This window comes from Manduca sexta, chromosome 25 (assembly GCF_014839805.1).
Source record: "Manduca sexta isolate Smith_Timp_Sample1 chromosome 25, JHU_Msex_v1.0, whole genome shotgun sequence".
In the NCBI taxonomy this organism is placed as follows: domain Eukaryota; kingdom Metazoa; phylum Arthropoda; class Insecta; order Lepidoptera; family Sphingidae; genus Manduca; species Manduca sexta.
In genome coordinates, this window is record NC_051139.1 from 8,134,194 (window position 1) to 8,150,415 (window position 16,222).

The 16,222-nt window shown below is 33.7% G+C and overlaps 1 protein-coding gene across 2 annotated transcripts in view; it reads left to right on the forward strand.

The window, feature by feature from the left end:
• The window catches only part of LOC115446785 (alpha-catulin), a 75,842-nt gene that overhangs the window by 39,780 nt on the left and 19,840 nt on the right, over nucleotides 1-16,222 (forward strand). For both annotated transcript variants that reach the window (XM_030173570.2, XM_030173569.2), the window contains exons 3-4: nucleotides 13,203-13,345; nucleotides 13,980-14,189. In XM_030173570.2, the coding sequence (XP_030029430.2) occupies nucleotides 13,203-13,345; nucleotides 13,980-14,189 (353 nt within the window). The remainder of the gene's footprint in view (nucleotides 1-13,202; nucleotides 13,346-13,979; nucleotides 14,190-16,222) is intronic.

Sequence of the window (16,222 nt, forward strand, 5' to 3'; positions counted from 1 at the left end):
AAAACAAACCGCACTCAAGTAACATTCAGTATACCTTTGTATATATTTTCCCTTATCTCCGAGAGTATTTAGTACACTTCTTAATTTCTTGGCACACTGCGGCAAACAATACAACGAAGCAACACATAAAAACAATGACACTAACAGATCACCTTTCTGCTTCATAAAGTAAAAAAAAGAAAAGAAAGTTTATTTGGCCGCTGAACCTACGCCTAAAGAGAAAAAGAAAGGTGCTTTAAGATTTAGAGCGCTTTTAATATTAGCGCGAATAGACTGCTCAAGCACGGCGCGGGTTATTTGCGGCTAGTTTGGATCATTTGCTGCGGCAATTCATGCACCGGTGTTAAAATATTCTATTTGCGAGTTCCATCTCGTAATGGAACGAATACTGCAATTTGAATTCATTTTTCTTTCGCCTTGCATTTAAAGGTCATTACATCTAGTACACTTAATGTTTATGACTTAGGATAAAGTGTTGGCGTTTTTTGTTTAAGCAGTTCATTTGCAAACGATAGTTCATTTTATAACTTTACATTTACACATTTTAGAACTTTCTAATAAACTGTAGCACTAGACAAATATTGCAGTCTTTATGATGGTGTATATGTGTGTAGGTGTTTAGATTCTTTATTCAAGTTTTTAATTAATCCTTATTAAAATAGATTGTTATAATGAACACGAAATATTCCCGGAACAATAAAATTAAGATCAGATTAAGAACAATATACTTCGTAACATGTGACAATCTTCATAACAAAGATAATATTTATACATTTTGCATTTACGTATTTATTCTAACAATAAATGGCGCAAATTAAAAGGCACACTTCCAGTAACGTAAACTCCGTGATCTAGGAAACAATACTATGGATCAACACAATGTTAAATATTCAATACAACCTCAATAATTTCCCGTATGCAAATTTGCGTACGTTTCAAATCGATTTCTGTCATACATGCCGTGTTTGTTGAAATTGATCATATATCAAATTTATTATCGCCAGGACAATCACCACCAGCCCATGTCAAACGCTATTCACGTGGCTAGAACAATTCAGGTTTCTGCATACAATACTATTGAGGCCATGATATTGATCATTTAGCGAAGCAATTATATAATATAGACACGAAAATACAATTATAGATAAATAATAAGATTAAAAGCGTGATAAATAAAGTAGATAATCGATTGCGGAAAATACATTGTTTCACGCGAAATCGAATTACACAATCAACAGTTGCTACCAGTTGCTGCTTTAAGGCTTTATTTTTTGCCGTGTAAAATACTCTTTTACACAATCGGGTAAATCTTATACATTAGGAGCGTGGAGAAAAAAATCATATTGTTTTTATACACTATCTACGAAGTCCAAATTGTACAAATTTTCTTTCTGCTTAATTTCCTTACTTCGCCAAGCCTTTGTTTGACATATTTTGTCATTAAAAAAGATGCGTTTTTATATTTTTTATCGTATAAACCACAATTCTCAGTGATCATAAATAATTTTGCGTCGTTTATTTCTTTTCCGGAGTGGCAACACCGCCGTAAATTCGGCTCCACTCGCAGACACTCGCGCAATAAAATATTCAATTTATTGACAGAGCAGCCGTTACAACCCATAACATGTTAAAGCTTCAGCGTGTTATATCTGCAAAGATTAAACATTTGAAGAAATAAATGTAGCGCCACCGATGTGTCTATGTTTGTCGAATTTAACAATTTGTCGTTGGTGATATATAGTTTTTTTTACTGCCGCTCACGTGGTGGCAAGCGATACGAACGCCCATATACATAAAAAACACGATCCAACACCTTGAACTACAAAGTATTGTTTGGTATCCACTGCGCTCTCCATTCTGAGGCATGAGAATCTTATGTCCAGTAGTTACCCTGGCTACAATATCCTTCAAACCAGAACACAACAGTGAGTACACACTGCTGCTTGGCAGCAGAAATAGACATTGGTAATACTTACCCGGGCAGACTCTCACATATGAAAGACCTACCACCAATTAAATATATCTAGTCTAGAATATATCTAGTGGGCAATAATTTTGTCGCCAAATCTTATAAGTCACGTCAATAATAACACGAATTCATAACATTATAAGCAGTCTGAGTTTATATTTTTTAAAACATGAATCTGATGCGATAGACTATCAATTACTACATTATAAGGCCCGTAAACAATGCTAAAGGAAGCTACACCGTATTGTTTTGTTATTTAAATGATATTAATTGTGTATAGAAAGGCTAGATCAAACATTAACATTGTATTAAGGCCTCAAAACATGAAACAAACAGGAAAGTACCTATAGCGAAACACCTATTTTCATCTTCTAAATTAGATTGTAACCATAACTTTTGCCTCACAACCTCCGGGTACATTAAATGCGTTGTAAAACCGTGTTCCTTATTATTTTATACGCGTAATAGGATAATAAGTAGGGATGTGTGGGGTAAATTGTCTACCGCGCAGGAGTTACTCGTGTTATAAAACGCAGGTCGATTGTAATAAGATCACGTTTGTGTTACAATCATGCCGCGCAGCATTCTCAATATTGCCTCATTTGTTTTTAAACATCTTACTGTATAAGGTTTCTGAATCAGACCACGCGAGTATTCGAGCGTGAATATAACTTTTTAAAATCTATACTATTATATAAAGCTGAAGAGTTTGTTTGTTTGTTTGTTTGTTTGTTTGTTTGTTTGTTTGTTTGTTTGAACGCGCTAATCTCAGGAACTACCGGTCCAAACTGAAAAATTCTTTTTTGCGTTGGATAGCCCTTTGTTCGTGGAGTGCTATAGGCTATATATCATCACGCTATACCCAATAGGAGCGGGGCAGTAATGGCTAATCTCAGGAACTACCGGTCCAAACTGAAAAATTCTTTTTGCGTTGGATAGCCCTTTGTTCGTGGAGTGCTATAGGCTATATATCATCACGCTATACCCAATAGGAGCGGGGCAGTAATGGCTAATCTCAGGAACTACCGGTCCAAACAGAAAAATTCTTTTTGCGTTGGATAGCCCTTTATTCGTGGAGTGCTATAGGCTATATATCATCACGCTATACCCAATAGGAGCGGGGCAGTAATGGCTAATCTCAGAAACTACCGGTCCAAACTGAAAAATTCTTTTTGCGTTGGATAGCCCTTTGTTAGTGGAGAGCTATAGGCTATATATCATCACGCTATATTCAATAGGAGCGGAGCAGTAATAGCTAATCTCAGGAACTACCGATTCGAACTGAAAAAAAATGTTTGTGTTGAATAGTCCTTTATTTGTGGACCGCTATAAGCTATATATCATCACGCTATGACCAATAGGAGCGGAGCAGTAATGGCTAATCTCAGGAACTACCGGTTTGAACTGAAAAAATCTTTTTGTGTTGGATAGCCCTTTGTTCCTGGAGTGCTATAGGCATATCATCATGCTATAACCAATAGGAGCGGAGCAGTAAGGAAACATGTTGCAAAAACGGGGAAAATTATGAGTTTTGAGAGCTTCCGTTGCCTGCGCTGCGTAAACGGTTAAAGTTATGCAACAATGATGTATGACGGGATTGTTTCACTTAAAAAGTTCTAAATAATATAACAAAGTCCCCCGCTGCATCTGTCTGCCTTAACGTGTTAAACTCAAAAACTACCTAACGTATTAGGATAAAATTTGGTATGGAGACAGTTTGAAACCCTGGGAAGAACATAGGCTCCCGGGTAACTACTATTTTTATAACGGAAAACTTTAGCCTGAAAAACTTTATAACGCGGGCGGAGCCGCGAGCAAAAGCTAGTAAATTATAAAATTTTTATTCCGTATAATTGACAAAACAATAGCCCTAGTCAATAATATCGCTAGATTCAGGCGTGGTAAAAATTATCAAATGCGATTTATTGTACCGTCAATCGCAGGCAAGTCTATTATCACCCGACTTACAGCTTTCCACAATACCTTTGCTGTGTTATTTATCATCGACCTATTTCCCAAGCCATTGCAAATAATTTAGTAGACAGCGAATACAGTATACACAGAGTTTAATTGGTACGAGTGAATGCTTTTTAGCGATAGGCTAATAAGCGAGATTACAAATATTCAAGTACTTTTATGAAATGTGGACAAAGGTTTTTAATAGGAATCCAAAATTTGCATGTACCCGAAGTTTAGTGATGGGAACTTACGGAAAGTCGAAGCGAATTTGTTAATAATTTCAGTGACAAAAATTAAATAAACCTGGCCACGGCTAATATAATATTTCTAGTATAGCGTATAACGACGTTGCTAATTAGAAATTAAAATGTTTATATTACAATGCAGCTGAATTTTAAACGAGATTTAAGTTTTCAAGCTTCTTTTTCTTTGATCTACGCTAACTACAAATTGAAGTCATGCATCCTCATTCCATAAAATTGTATATTCACGAAGATATTCCTTAAAAAGATTTTTCTCAGAAAGCATAAATTCTATGAAAATAAAAACCCTAACCTTTATAAGCGGAAAACAGAAAGTGCTACTTAACGCGAACCCTGAATTTGAGAGGTTTATTTGGAATACAAACAAGAAGAACACACGCTTTACAGAAAGCTCTCCGTCTCTCGTGACTGAAAGCTTATTTCAAATGTTTTCTAAATCCGCACATTTGCATTTAATTTGGTAGATTCGGCATAAAGTAGCTGTAGTTTAATTCATAAGATGCGATTTTTAAGTAGACGCTTAAAAGTATATTAATTAAACAAAGTATGAGCATGCATTACCACGTAAGGCTTAACGTGACTTAATGTTATACGTAAAAATGAAATAATAAATTCAAATACTTTATTTCAGCTACTAATGATAGCTTGATAGTAGAACGTAGTACAAAAGAAATTAGTTTACATTTTACTTTACTTTTGTCAGAATGTAAAAATATTTAACACTGTTATAACGCACAAGTAATATAGCTCAATGTTTACGTATATGCACCAGAAATGTGCCCATTGCTGTACATTGTCGGAAAAAAGGATAACAATTTAGCACGACTGTTACGGTTAGGAGTGCTGCGACGAAACCCAAGACCTGCAATAAAATCAACTTTATTACTCAAAAGGCTTTAGACTTCACCAAATTGGACATATTATAATGCGCTAGCCGGTTCGACTATGGTAAATTGCCGTTTAAGACTTTTCCTAGATTTGAGCGTATTATACGAGGTTCTCTCTCGGTCCTCGGTTCTCGAGGACTGCCTCGGTGGCGTAGTTGTATTGCATGCCCGGTACAATAGCGCTCTGAGGTCCTGGGTTCGAACCCCGGGTCGGGCAAAGTGATATTTGGGTTTTTCTGCTCAGTATCAGCCCGGAGTCTGGAATTTGTGCCCGATATGGCGATAGGCTCGCCCCCTATCACATCATGGGACGGAACATACTTGGCGAAAAGTGGGTGCCTTAGTTGCGCCTCTGCATACCCCTTCGGGGATAAATGCGTGATGTTATGTATGTATGTACGAGGTTCTCAAAAATAGATATCGTGTGGTCGCTATCTTTGAATTAATTTGTTATATATATGCATTTGTTACGTTCCACAATAACAAGTAAGACAAGGAATCCGTATAATCTAACCATGTCGTTCATCCGGTAATACACATGCCACCGGCATATTTTTATTTAAAGATTATCAGGATTATATCGAGTAGTAATATATAAATAATATAGTATAAATAGACGGAATACTTCGATGGCGTAGTTGTACCGCATGCGCGGTACGGTAACGTTCTGAGGTCCTGTGTTCGAATCCCGGGTCGGGCAAAGTGATATTACCGTTTCTTGCTCAATATCAGCCAGGAGTCTGGAATTTGTGCCGGATATGGCGATAGGCCTATCACATCATAGGATGGAACACACTTGGCGAAAAGGGTGCCCTGGTTGCGCCTCTGCATATTCCTTGGGGGATAAATGCGTGATTTTGTGTGTGTGTGTGATAAATTGAAATTTATGCACCAAAAGAGAAATAATACTAGGTTTTTAAAACGTATAAATCCCGCACGTGCTCATCCTGTAATAGACCGTAATTTGTTTATACGAATTTGCCATATCGTTCGCAAATGGCGGTGCAGGCCCCTGTAATTCACATCATCTGTCTGTTCGTTTACGTTCGTGACCAGATACGCATACAAATAATATATTTTTTAGTAATAACAATATTTTATAACACTCAGAGTGAGTTTTGCAATAACATAAATTAGACAAGGCGATAAATTTCAATCCGCATTTAGGTTACGTTCAAAGGCCACAGAACTCAGCGATTAAACGGGACTTCAGCGTACAATTCCTGGTTTCTTTGCTCTATCAGTTTATTTCACAGACTGCCGCGTCCAATGCTTGATATATAAATTAATAGAATCTGCACACAATGCACGTTCAATTAACTTTCATTTTTCTTTGACTCGAAGCTTTTGTTATTAAGAGAACAAATTAAAATCAATGATTTGTTTCTAATGACTAATGGTTTCAATCTATTTACAACCAGATTCGATCCATTGTGAATCATCATTTTTTCTGATGATTAAAAATATTAAGTTATTTACATAGAAATAATTAAAAATATTATATATGTGATAATCACCTTCTCCTAAAAGTGAAAAGCCTTGATGCTATGTTATGTATTTATAGCGCGGTGTCAAAGATTTTTTCCGTCTGGTATAAAGCGACCTCTCAACAGGAATAAGGTGGGGGCGTAGCAAGCTTTACGAACAAAGTAATGTTACATGACCGGTAACTGAGAGTACATAACGGTTTTGGTGAAAAATTATTTTACATCTTCAAAACACACGTAACTGTTTATATTATATTAATTATTGCTACTGTTTAAAATTTCCTTTGAAAATCATATATAAGTCAACAAGTAAGCGTATTATTTTGCATCGCAAAATTATTTTAAAATCGTCCAACCTTGCACTGTATCTTTTTAAATACCACACAGAAATAGTATATGCTATTAAATCCCTAAGTTAAAATAATATAGGCTGGCTTCTCAGTCAACATTATAATGTTGACTGAGAAGCCAGCCTATATTATGTGATTTTACTATAGTAAAATCACATTATTAACTTGTGTGTGTCGAGGTTGTTTTAATTTTCCACTCAATACAACATGAAAACAACCTATCCACGCAAATCTGCTTCTGTACCCTAATCTCATGCAGTAGGTCACACCGGTCTACGAGCAAACGCCAACCAACAGCAGGGAATTGCAAACAAAATATCGAATCTATGCACAGTGAAACATATTTTGATAGATAGATAGATTCAGCTTTATTTTCATTTCTTTAAAATCTAATATTATTTGTGTATTCTGGTAATTTACACTTAGCTTTATATAACACTGCGTCGTGCAAATTCTATGCTAATATGTAAATTATGAATAAAACACGCTACATTAGACTTAATGTAGATGTTATATTTGTATAATATCATTAAATAGATAGATAATTTCGCCTCACGGCGTGGTAGGTTAGATACGTAACTGTATATTAAGTCTCTGAAGAGATTAACGGTTTACGAGCAAATTTATGTTTATGGCTTCTTCGACTCTGCGTATAAACACAAGGTCGCTTAGACTAAATGTAATTCACGAAGTAGGCGCGTACACTGTTTACATTTTTGTGCACGTGTCTCTGACTTGTTCCGTTATTTATGTTAACACTCTCTATAGGACAATCTGCATTTGAATGTGCAATAGATCGATGTGTAATACACGTAAGAAATACATTTATTGTAAGAGGGACCCTGGAAGCTAAATATAATATTAGAAATTAGCTCAAGTAAGAAAGAATAACTTAGAACATTTGGAATGCGTAATCTAAAATTGATCTGCCTATTCGATAGACGTAAAATGTTTGAACGAGAAAATCTACGTGACTATATTCCATAACAAATATAAGTATACGACTTATGTAAGCTATATCATAATATTATTATATTTTAGTATAGAGAATCCATCTTCATATAGTTGGTTTTATTACAAACAAAGTAAATCTAACATAAAATTAGATGAATATTATCTATTTTGAAAGCAGCTAATTTTAAATAAACAGCAGTGGCGAAGGGTGAAGTTTTACCCGACACAACATAATACAGGTATAAAAAATAGGTACTAATATGAATAAATGCGGCCCGCCAATAATTATAATGATAATTAGATTTTATATAAATTACGAAAGGGAAGCCGGCAGGAATCGGGTTATATGGACCCTTCACCACTGATAAACAGATTAATTAGATAATATTAAATTTAAACAGATTACGAATATCATGTTCCAGTAAAAAAATAAAAAAAATAAAAATGCTTTATTCATCACGTAGGCGAACATAGTTGCACTTATGATAAGTGAAGGTACATCAGAATATTTAATTATTACTTAATTAAATTAGCTTATATAAACAAACACAATTTATATTGAAAATAAAATAAATGAAAAATATACTTATTAAACAAAGAAGCCAGCACGGGCTGGCAGGGAAGAAGGAATTAAATGATGTATATATGTATTTTTAAATAAGCAATAAGGGAGAAACGCGTCACGATCCTCACCGGTGAGGACAATAAAAGCCCTAACCTAGCTAACCTACCAGCCTTTCACAAACTACCTAAGCGATGACTACCCGAAGAAGAAAGGCATAAAGAAACTCCGGGATTTATTTTTTGTCATCAATTGTCCATTTTTTTATAATATTATTATTAAATATAAGTGATAAGAGGTTGATCTTATTAGCGTGTAGACGTGTAATATAACCTTCCCACATACCCTTATCGCCTGAAATATAATTCAGATGTCGAAGTCATGCACAGAATCCAAGCTATCTTTTCGACCTAATCGATAGTAACCACAGAGATGACAAATCGATATGTTTGATTCCAGTTCGATTTCAGAGGCCACGTTACTTATAATTTTAATCAGTATTAATATAAATATCAGTATATAAAAGGTCCTCATTCCACTTTAAGCAGTAAATTTACGAATTACATTTTATTGGATATTGGATGGCTTAAAACTTATCCTTGGTTTGCAAACTATTCCAACTTCTATTTAGAAATTGTTCATTATCAACATTTTCAGTGTGCTAGTTGTATTACAAGTCTAAGTTTATAATGTTAGTAAATTACTTTTATCTAGATATAATACATATTACAGATAGATTGAAACTAATTAAAACAAAACTTGCGCTTGCGAAATGTAACAATTATTATTCAATTGAAATTCTAAGTTATTATTACGGGATGATTGATGAAAACAAAATATATTGTATTGATTCAAACATAATTCGGACGATATATATTCACAACGATATTATTGTTATATATAACAATCACATTCATATTTTTAGCCATTAAATATTATTAAAAAGTAATGTAAAGATATTTCATTGTCCTGCAAATGGCCATCAAAATTCCGCACTGCTATTTTTTAAATGGCATTTCATATTTTACGAGTACAATGGACGTGACCGGCCCATTTATGCGTGTTCCTAAATCGTTTTAATCGAAGCTCCCTGAAGATTAATAGGTTATTGTGGCTCATACATTTAAACAAAATTCATTTATCATAAAGGCTTATCATTTACACAAGCTCACACACCAGTCAATTTAGCAATAAGCGGTTTGTTGGCTCGCAATTAGTCCACTAACCCATTTGAACAAACATTGCGTGTCGTTCAAAGTGAACACGAATCACAACAACCATTTCCAGTCCACTTCCAACAATGGAACTAGAATATTGGAATTTTACAATAATTTATTTTTAAAATTTTTACTTTAAACATTTTTGTTTGATACATGTTAACACTTTTATTTTAATAGAAATTATAAGATATAGTTAAATTTTGAGTTAGTAGTAGGTTTGCAATCAAACTTTTGACTAAATTTCAACCTCACTGTATTTGAATGAATAATAAGTTGTGGACCTAAACATAACTAACTATTAATGCGGAACATTGTTACTTCTTCACCAAGTTACCTTTGCTTAATGGGTATAGTATGAAATCGAATGAATATTCTATATTGTCAAATTACGACGTATTAATACTCAAATTACTTCCCTAACCATTGTTCAACGACGCTATAGCTTCAACCATTAATTTGGGACCATTGACATAATTGCAGAGACTGATTCTTTAATGTATATCAATTTAAAGTAAAGTGCTTATTTTTTTAATGCAAAATGATTGGCACATTAATGCTCTGATACATATTTGCAATGATTACATAATGAAAATGTACTTTTTATATCGACTTGCATAGCATACAAATATGAATACATTTGAAAACAAAGTGTTAAAGATCTTTATCAATTTTATTATAATATGCACATAGGTATTATACCTATGTGCATAATATGTTCGTAAAATGTTCAATGCTTTATAGAAATATAACTATATTGGCTAGGCTAATCGACTAGCCCTTGCCCTAGGCGCCACTTGCTTGATGAAGCTAATCGATTATCGTAAGAGCTCTAAGAAATCTACTTAAAGTATCTTCCAATAATACGTTTAATTTAATTTTGTAGAATTGGTTCAGCTGTAGAGCTACTCGAATAATAAAATATAATTAAATAAAATTGTTTTTATAGGTAAAGAAATTTGTAGATATAAAAAATGTTATATTACAGTTATGTATTTATACAAGATTTTTTGTGCGTTTACAAAATAAACATGCAAAATTAATTTTATATAGCATTTATAAGTCTAGAACCATAACGTTTAAATACAATAGGATAATAATTATTACCATTCCTATTCAAAACCCGTAATAATTTATAAGTATAAACTCGAATAAAACTGATTTATTGGAGGTGGACAAACTACGCACCGTTAGCCTCGTTTATTAATCTCATTCAAGCTTGATTACCTTTCCAATCGTCCGTGAGAAATTTCCACAGGATTTGTGAATTCCAGTCGGTTACAGGAACGTCTTTTAAATAAATAAATATTTTAAGTGTGGATACTGGATTTTACTAAAATGTCGAATACTTTGGGCTTTTCATCCAGTAAGGTTATTGTTGACCATTTCAAAAAAAATGTGTTGCTTTAAAAACTTAAGAAAAATGTAGCTTAAGAAGTATTGTAATGTAGCTTTTCTGGATAACTAGGCGTTGCCCGCGACTTAACCCGCGTGAAAAGCCTCTCCCGCTACATAAGTCCCTAACATTAATACAATTGTTGCGACCACATATATCACGTCATTGGTCAACTATCTAAAATAATTAAAAAATATTTTTTTTCCGTGGGATCAAATTACCAGGATATAAGTGTTCGTCCAGGACAGGAATTACATCCATTCTGCTGTTTATGCGTATACTTCGAACAAAATCAAAATATTTTCACAAACTTTCACATTCATAAGTAAGAAGTAAGATAATATGTATTATACAAATTACGTACTTATATTATTTTGACTTTGGAGAAAAAATCACTCATTACATATTGTCTAATGAAATAATTCCTTATTATTATAATTTATAACAGGCGAAATCTGCCAATCGCCGTCATGTAGCGATAGACGAAAGGTACACGAGTATTACGGTATTTTGGTAACCATTTTATTATCTATTGCCTATTAGAAGAGTTTCGCACCCGGTGATAATGGAACGGGGTGTTTAATGTTTATGTACTAAGCTAATATTATTATTTCATAAATTGATCAGGTACGAACCTTGATGTGGGATGAATACCTCTATTTTTAAAATCTATTACTAACGACATATCTCCCTATACCCTGATCTAAAAGTCTACTAAAATGTCTCCCTGAATATAAAATTCTGACGTTATAATAAACGTCATCCAACTTTACATTTCCAAATAAATTGCTAGCTTTTTCCAATCCAAATCAACGTCGGCCGTCCGTGGCCCACTACTAGAAACAAAAAAGCATTCGGTAACAATCCGAACAAATCTTGATACACGCCGGATGTAACATAAATAGGTTTTATTCATTTTTTGCCTCCTAGTTTTTTTCAATATCATTGAAACCTAGGTTTAAATAAACCATAAATGCTTTTACATGCAGGGATCAAACAATGTTCAAGATAATGCCCAAGGGACGTTTGCTTCTAATCTTCTACTTCCGTCGTAACTTGGCACAAATGCCGAACATTCATTTGTGTTACTACAACATTATACCAAGATTACCCTAACATTAGCTGCAATTATATAACGTGTTAAGCACATTTGTGTGTCCTAAGCAGTCTATCGCTACGTAAAATCAAATCTATGGCGCAACTCGGTCTTTCCGACCAGACTGCGGTACACTGCAATGCGGTCCAAGCCTTTAAAATATTAATTTAATATGTTTACGGACCCAACACTTAAAGTGCTCATTTACCCATTTATAAACATTGCAGCACCTGTGTTTTAAAACCGCATTAAAAATAATTTTAATCGCGTCGGCAATTATGTTACGGCAAATTTTTATTTTATTACGGTTTATAGAGAGTGAGAGAGACTAAACTTGTTTTACTGTCCATTACTCAACCTTGCGATGTTCTTCATCTAGAAAATGACTATTTAATTCTTAGCCAAATTTAATGCGCAGAAACTTCACATAGGCTTAATACCTATTTAAGGAAATCATTTTAAAAAATACGCAATGTTAGCGTGATAATGAATACGAGAGAGTTTCGTTGGCTTTTCAATTAACGTCTTACTTAGACAATTTGACGTCAGACACTCGTTCATTTTTGTGCACTAAAAAGTTTAACATATTAAAAATGATTTGCCGAAGATTACACACAATATTTATATTATACATTCATGGCTCGCAATGAGCATCAATCATGATACATAGATATTCATACATTATTACAACAAAGCATAATATCTTGATCATCATAACACATATACATATCGACGCTTGAAAGGCAATAATATCTAAACGACAATCAGTAAATTTTTGAGTAGAGTGATTTAAAGTTTCGATTTTAATATGAAAATTTATTACAATTAAACTTTTTATTTATAAAGATATAGCCTAATGATATTAAAATTGCCCTAGAACTACAAAACCTAGATCAAATAACCGAAAAACATGGCGATTCTAAATGTTTATAGAATACATTTTCAGTATATTTGTCGCTTAGATATGATTGCCTTTCAAGCGTCGATATGTATAATACTATTTAAATGAGTTATTGATTGGTATAAGTACTACGATATTTAAGTTGTAGTGTGTTTTATCAGGTCGCGCTATAGAGCGGGTGTGCACGGGCGCGGACGGCGCTGGCATGGTCTCGGCCGCGCGCGCCCTCCTCGCCGCCGTCACCAGGGTCCTGTTGCTCGCCGACATGGTTGTAGTGCGACAACTTCTACTCGCTAAGGACAAGGTACCATAATTCGGCACTGAATTATTAATAAACTTCGTTATTTTCTGGAACATTTCAAACAATAGCTCCCAAAACAATACTATCATTCTTTCGGGACAATGTTTTAATTAAGGGAAATATCCCAGAAAACTTCCTTCCCGTTTTGAACACGGAGAATGGAGCAAGATTTATCAAAACACCAACAAACACATTCTATCAACATTTTACCCTAATAAAAACCTTCACCCCTAGCCGGAAGAAAAGAAAAAATAATATGACGCCATGTCGATCCGGTCCCAGCGATAAAATTTCGATAGCCTCTAGATATAACATAGACCGGGAATATTCATAGGGATTTCATATCTCGACCTCATGTGAATTGTAGAAATTTAATATACACGTGGAAGTGCTAGTTCCGTACACAGTTTCAGTAGCTTAATGGAAGTTTTAGACTTTAGTTCCAACTTGTTACTTCTGCCCGTTTTCAGCCATCGTACTTAGTTTAAGTGCTCACCTAACGGCAAACTCATGTCAAAGCAATGCGACATCGACCTATTTTGTTATCGCGTCAAAGCGTATATGTATTGGTTTTAGGGGTTTTCTTAACTTAAAAGAAGTTAAAGTTGTGTTTTGATTACGTTGGCTATTTGGACAGGTGGCGCGGTCGCTGGACCGGCTAGAGTCGGTATCGAACTTCGCAGAGTTTGTGCGTGCATTCACTGAGTTCGGCGGAGGCATGGTGGAGCTGGCCAGGCTGACGGCCGAGCGCCGCGCCGACCTGCGCGACGAGCGGCGGAGAGCGCAAGTCGCCGCCGCAAGGAACGTCCTTGAGCGATCCACGCTCATGCTCCTTACCTCATCAAAGGTAACACTTCCATAGCAATTATGTAAGCATATGACCGGGATAAGATGGTCCTTTTTGTAAATTTCTTTTAAACATTTTTTGAATTAACTGTGGTTTTGGATCTTATTTTTATAAATATTAATTAAATCGTGCTAAACAATGATTAATTTTACAATATTTTTTGCTTTATATTTAACTTTGAATTTCCTTATAATATTCTATGTAAAACACTTTCAGCCTAGTCAAACGGTATTGTTACGTTAATATAATTTATATTGATAGGTATGCATATTTTTATTAAATGAGTATTCGATAGTGTTTTAGTATGTACATTTATTTATCAGTACCTTGTTTACTTATTTCTTGTTCAGTATATTCTTCTCCTGGGTTTTTATACTCGCGCATTACCTTATCTCTGCATGATCAGAATTCTGAAGGTAAGTTAACTAGAATGTCTCTGGTATTAAGGCCGGCTTTATACAATATTGTACATTGTCAATAAAAAAATAAATACAGATTACCTAATACAATTTCGATACAACAGTATAATCTATATAATATTATACTGTTGTTATAATCTATATATTATAATTAATACGTAAAGAAAAACTTGTCCTCCTTTTTAAGCACATTGCGCGCACGGCGAAATGTACTATTTGATCTAATTACGAGTAAAATTCATAATAAAAAAAGGAGTGTAGAAAAATAAAGTTAATACATAATATATTATGTATACCATGTTTTACTAATGTATTCAATTCGACGTTCGAATTTTGAAAATCTAAAAATTTTAACAACTTTACAGTTATTTCTAAAGGCAATAAAAATAAATTGCCGCATTCTGAAACACCAATAACTAAGTGGCATATGTAATATCGATTCAAACAAAACTATATTTTAATTTGTAATTATTTGAAAATACAGTCCAAAATATATAATGATGAAACGCATAACTTTATTAAGAGCGTTTACGCATCCGCGCGCCGTATGTCTCAAAAACAGCACTTTTCGAAGGAGATAATATCCATCAAAACATTATTTTAAAAACATATGAATTAGTAATTATTATAGAAAATTTTGTTGTCTAAAAAGTTAGTAGAGAAAATTTTTAGATTTATTGAGTATTTGTAAATTGTTTAATGATTACTGAACAGAGGTTTTCAAATTTGCGCTTCGAACGTCTATTTCGAAGCTCAAAATATCTTAAACCACTTAGGAACATAACAATATCTTATTTTTATCTAACTAAAAAGATCCTGAAGAAAAAAGTTAGTAGAGAAAAAATATCTTTTTATGTTTAATTCATGAGAAATAAAAATTCAAAGAATTCGAAAATTTCAGAAATGTTGGTTATTTAAATGATTTTTTATCACTATATCTTACTTAATTGAATATAATATTGGATTACTATAATAGAAGAACATCTCCTTAAAAACATACAATTTAAAAATTCTACAAAATTAGTTCTGTTATTTTTCTATAAATATTTTAAATACCACTATAAAACGCAACGCGCAAATCGTTTCAAATTAGTCCGCCTTGAGGCTTTCTAGAGAGAGGACGTATCGCTCGTCGCTCCGGCGAGACTCCAGTTGGACTTTGCTGTGCGTAGAAAAATAGTCACGTGTATACAGTGATTGCCACATCTTAGTACTTTAGTAAGTAAAATATTTTTTCTTTAATGATTGACAATAAATTTAGTAGTTACTATAAATTATTATTATATTATTATGTTTCAGACACAATGGGAAGTAAAGCTATTTCTAGGCAAGAAAAGGAAACGTAACAACGCTGAAACTTCGGCTAAAGCAAAAGCTAAAAGATTGATGTACTAATGTTATAACATGCGTCTGTAGTTATGGTTGTTGCTTTTTTTACTCATTAAACACTTGAGCATAGTTACTCGAAGGAAAAAAATTTAACCTTAAGCTAAAAACAATTAGCCCATTTAAATGTTACATGAGCTTTGTATTTTTTAGAGGACCCAATTTTATTTTTAGAACATGTGTGGGGTGTCAATAGAAGCTTAATCTCAAGTTTGTGAGGTCGCCCCC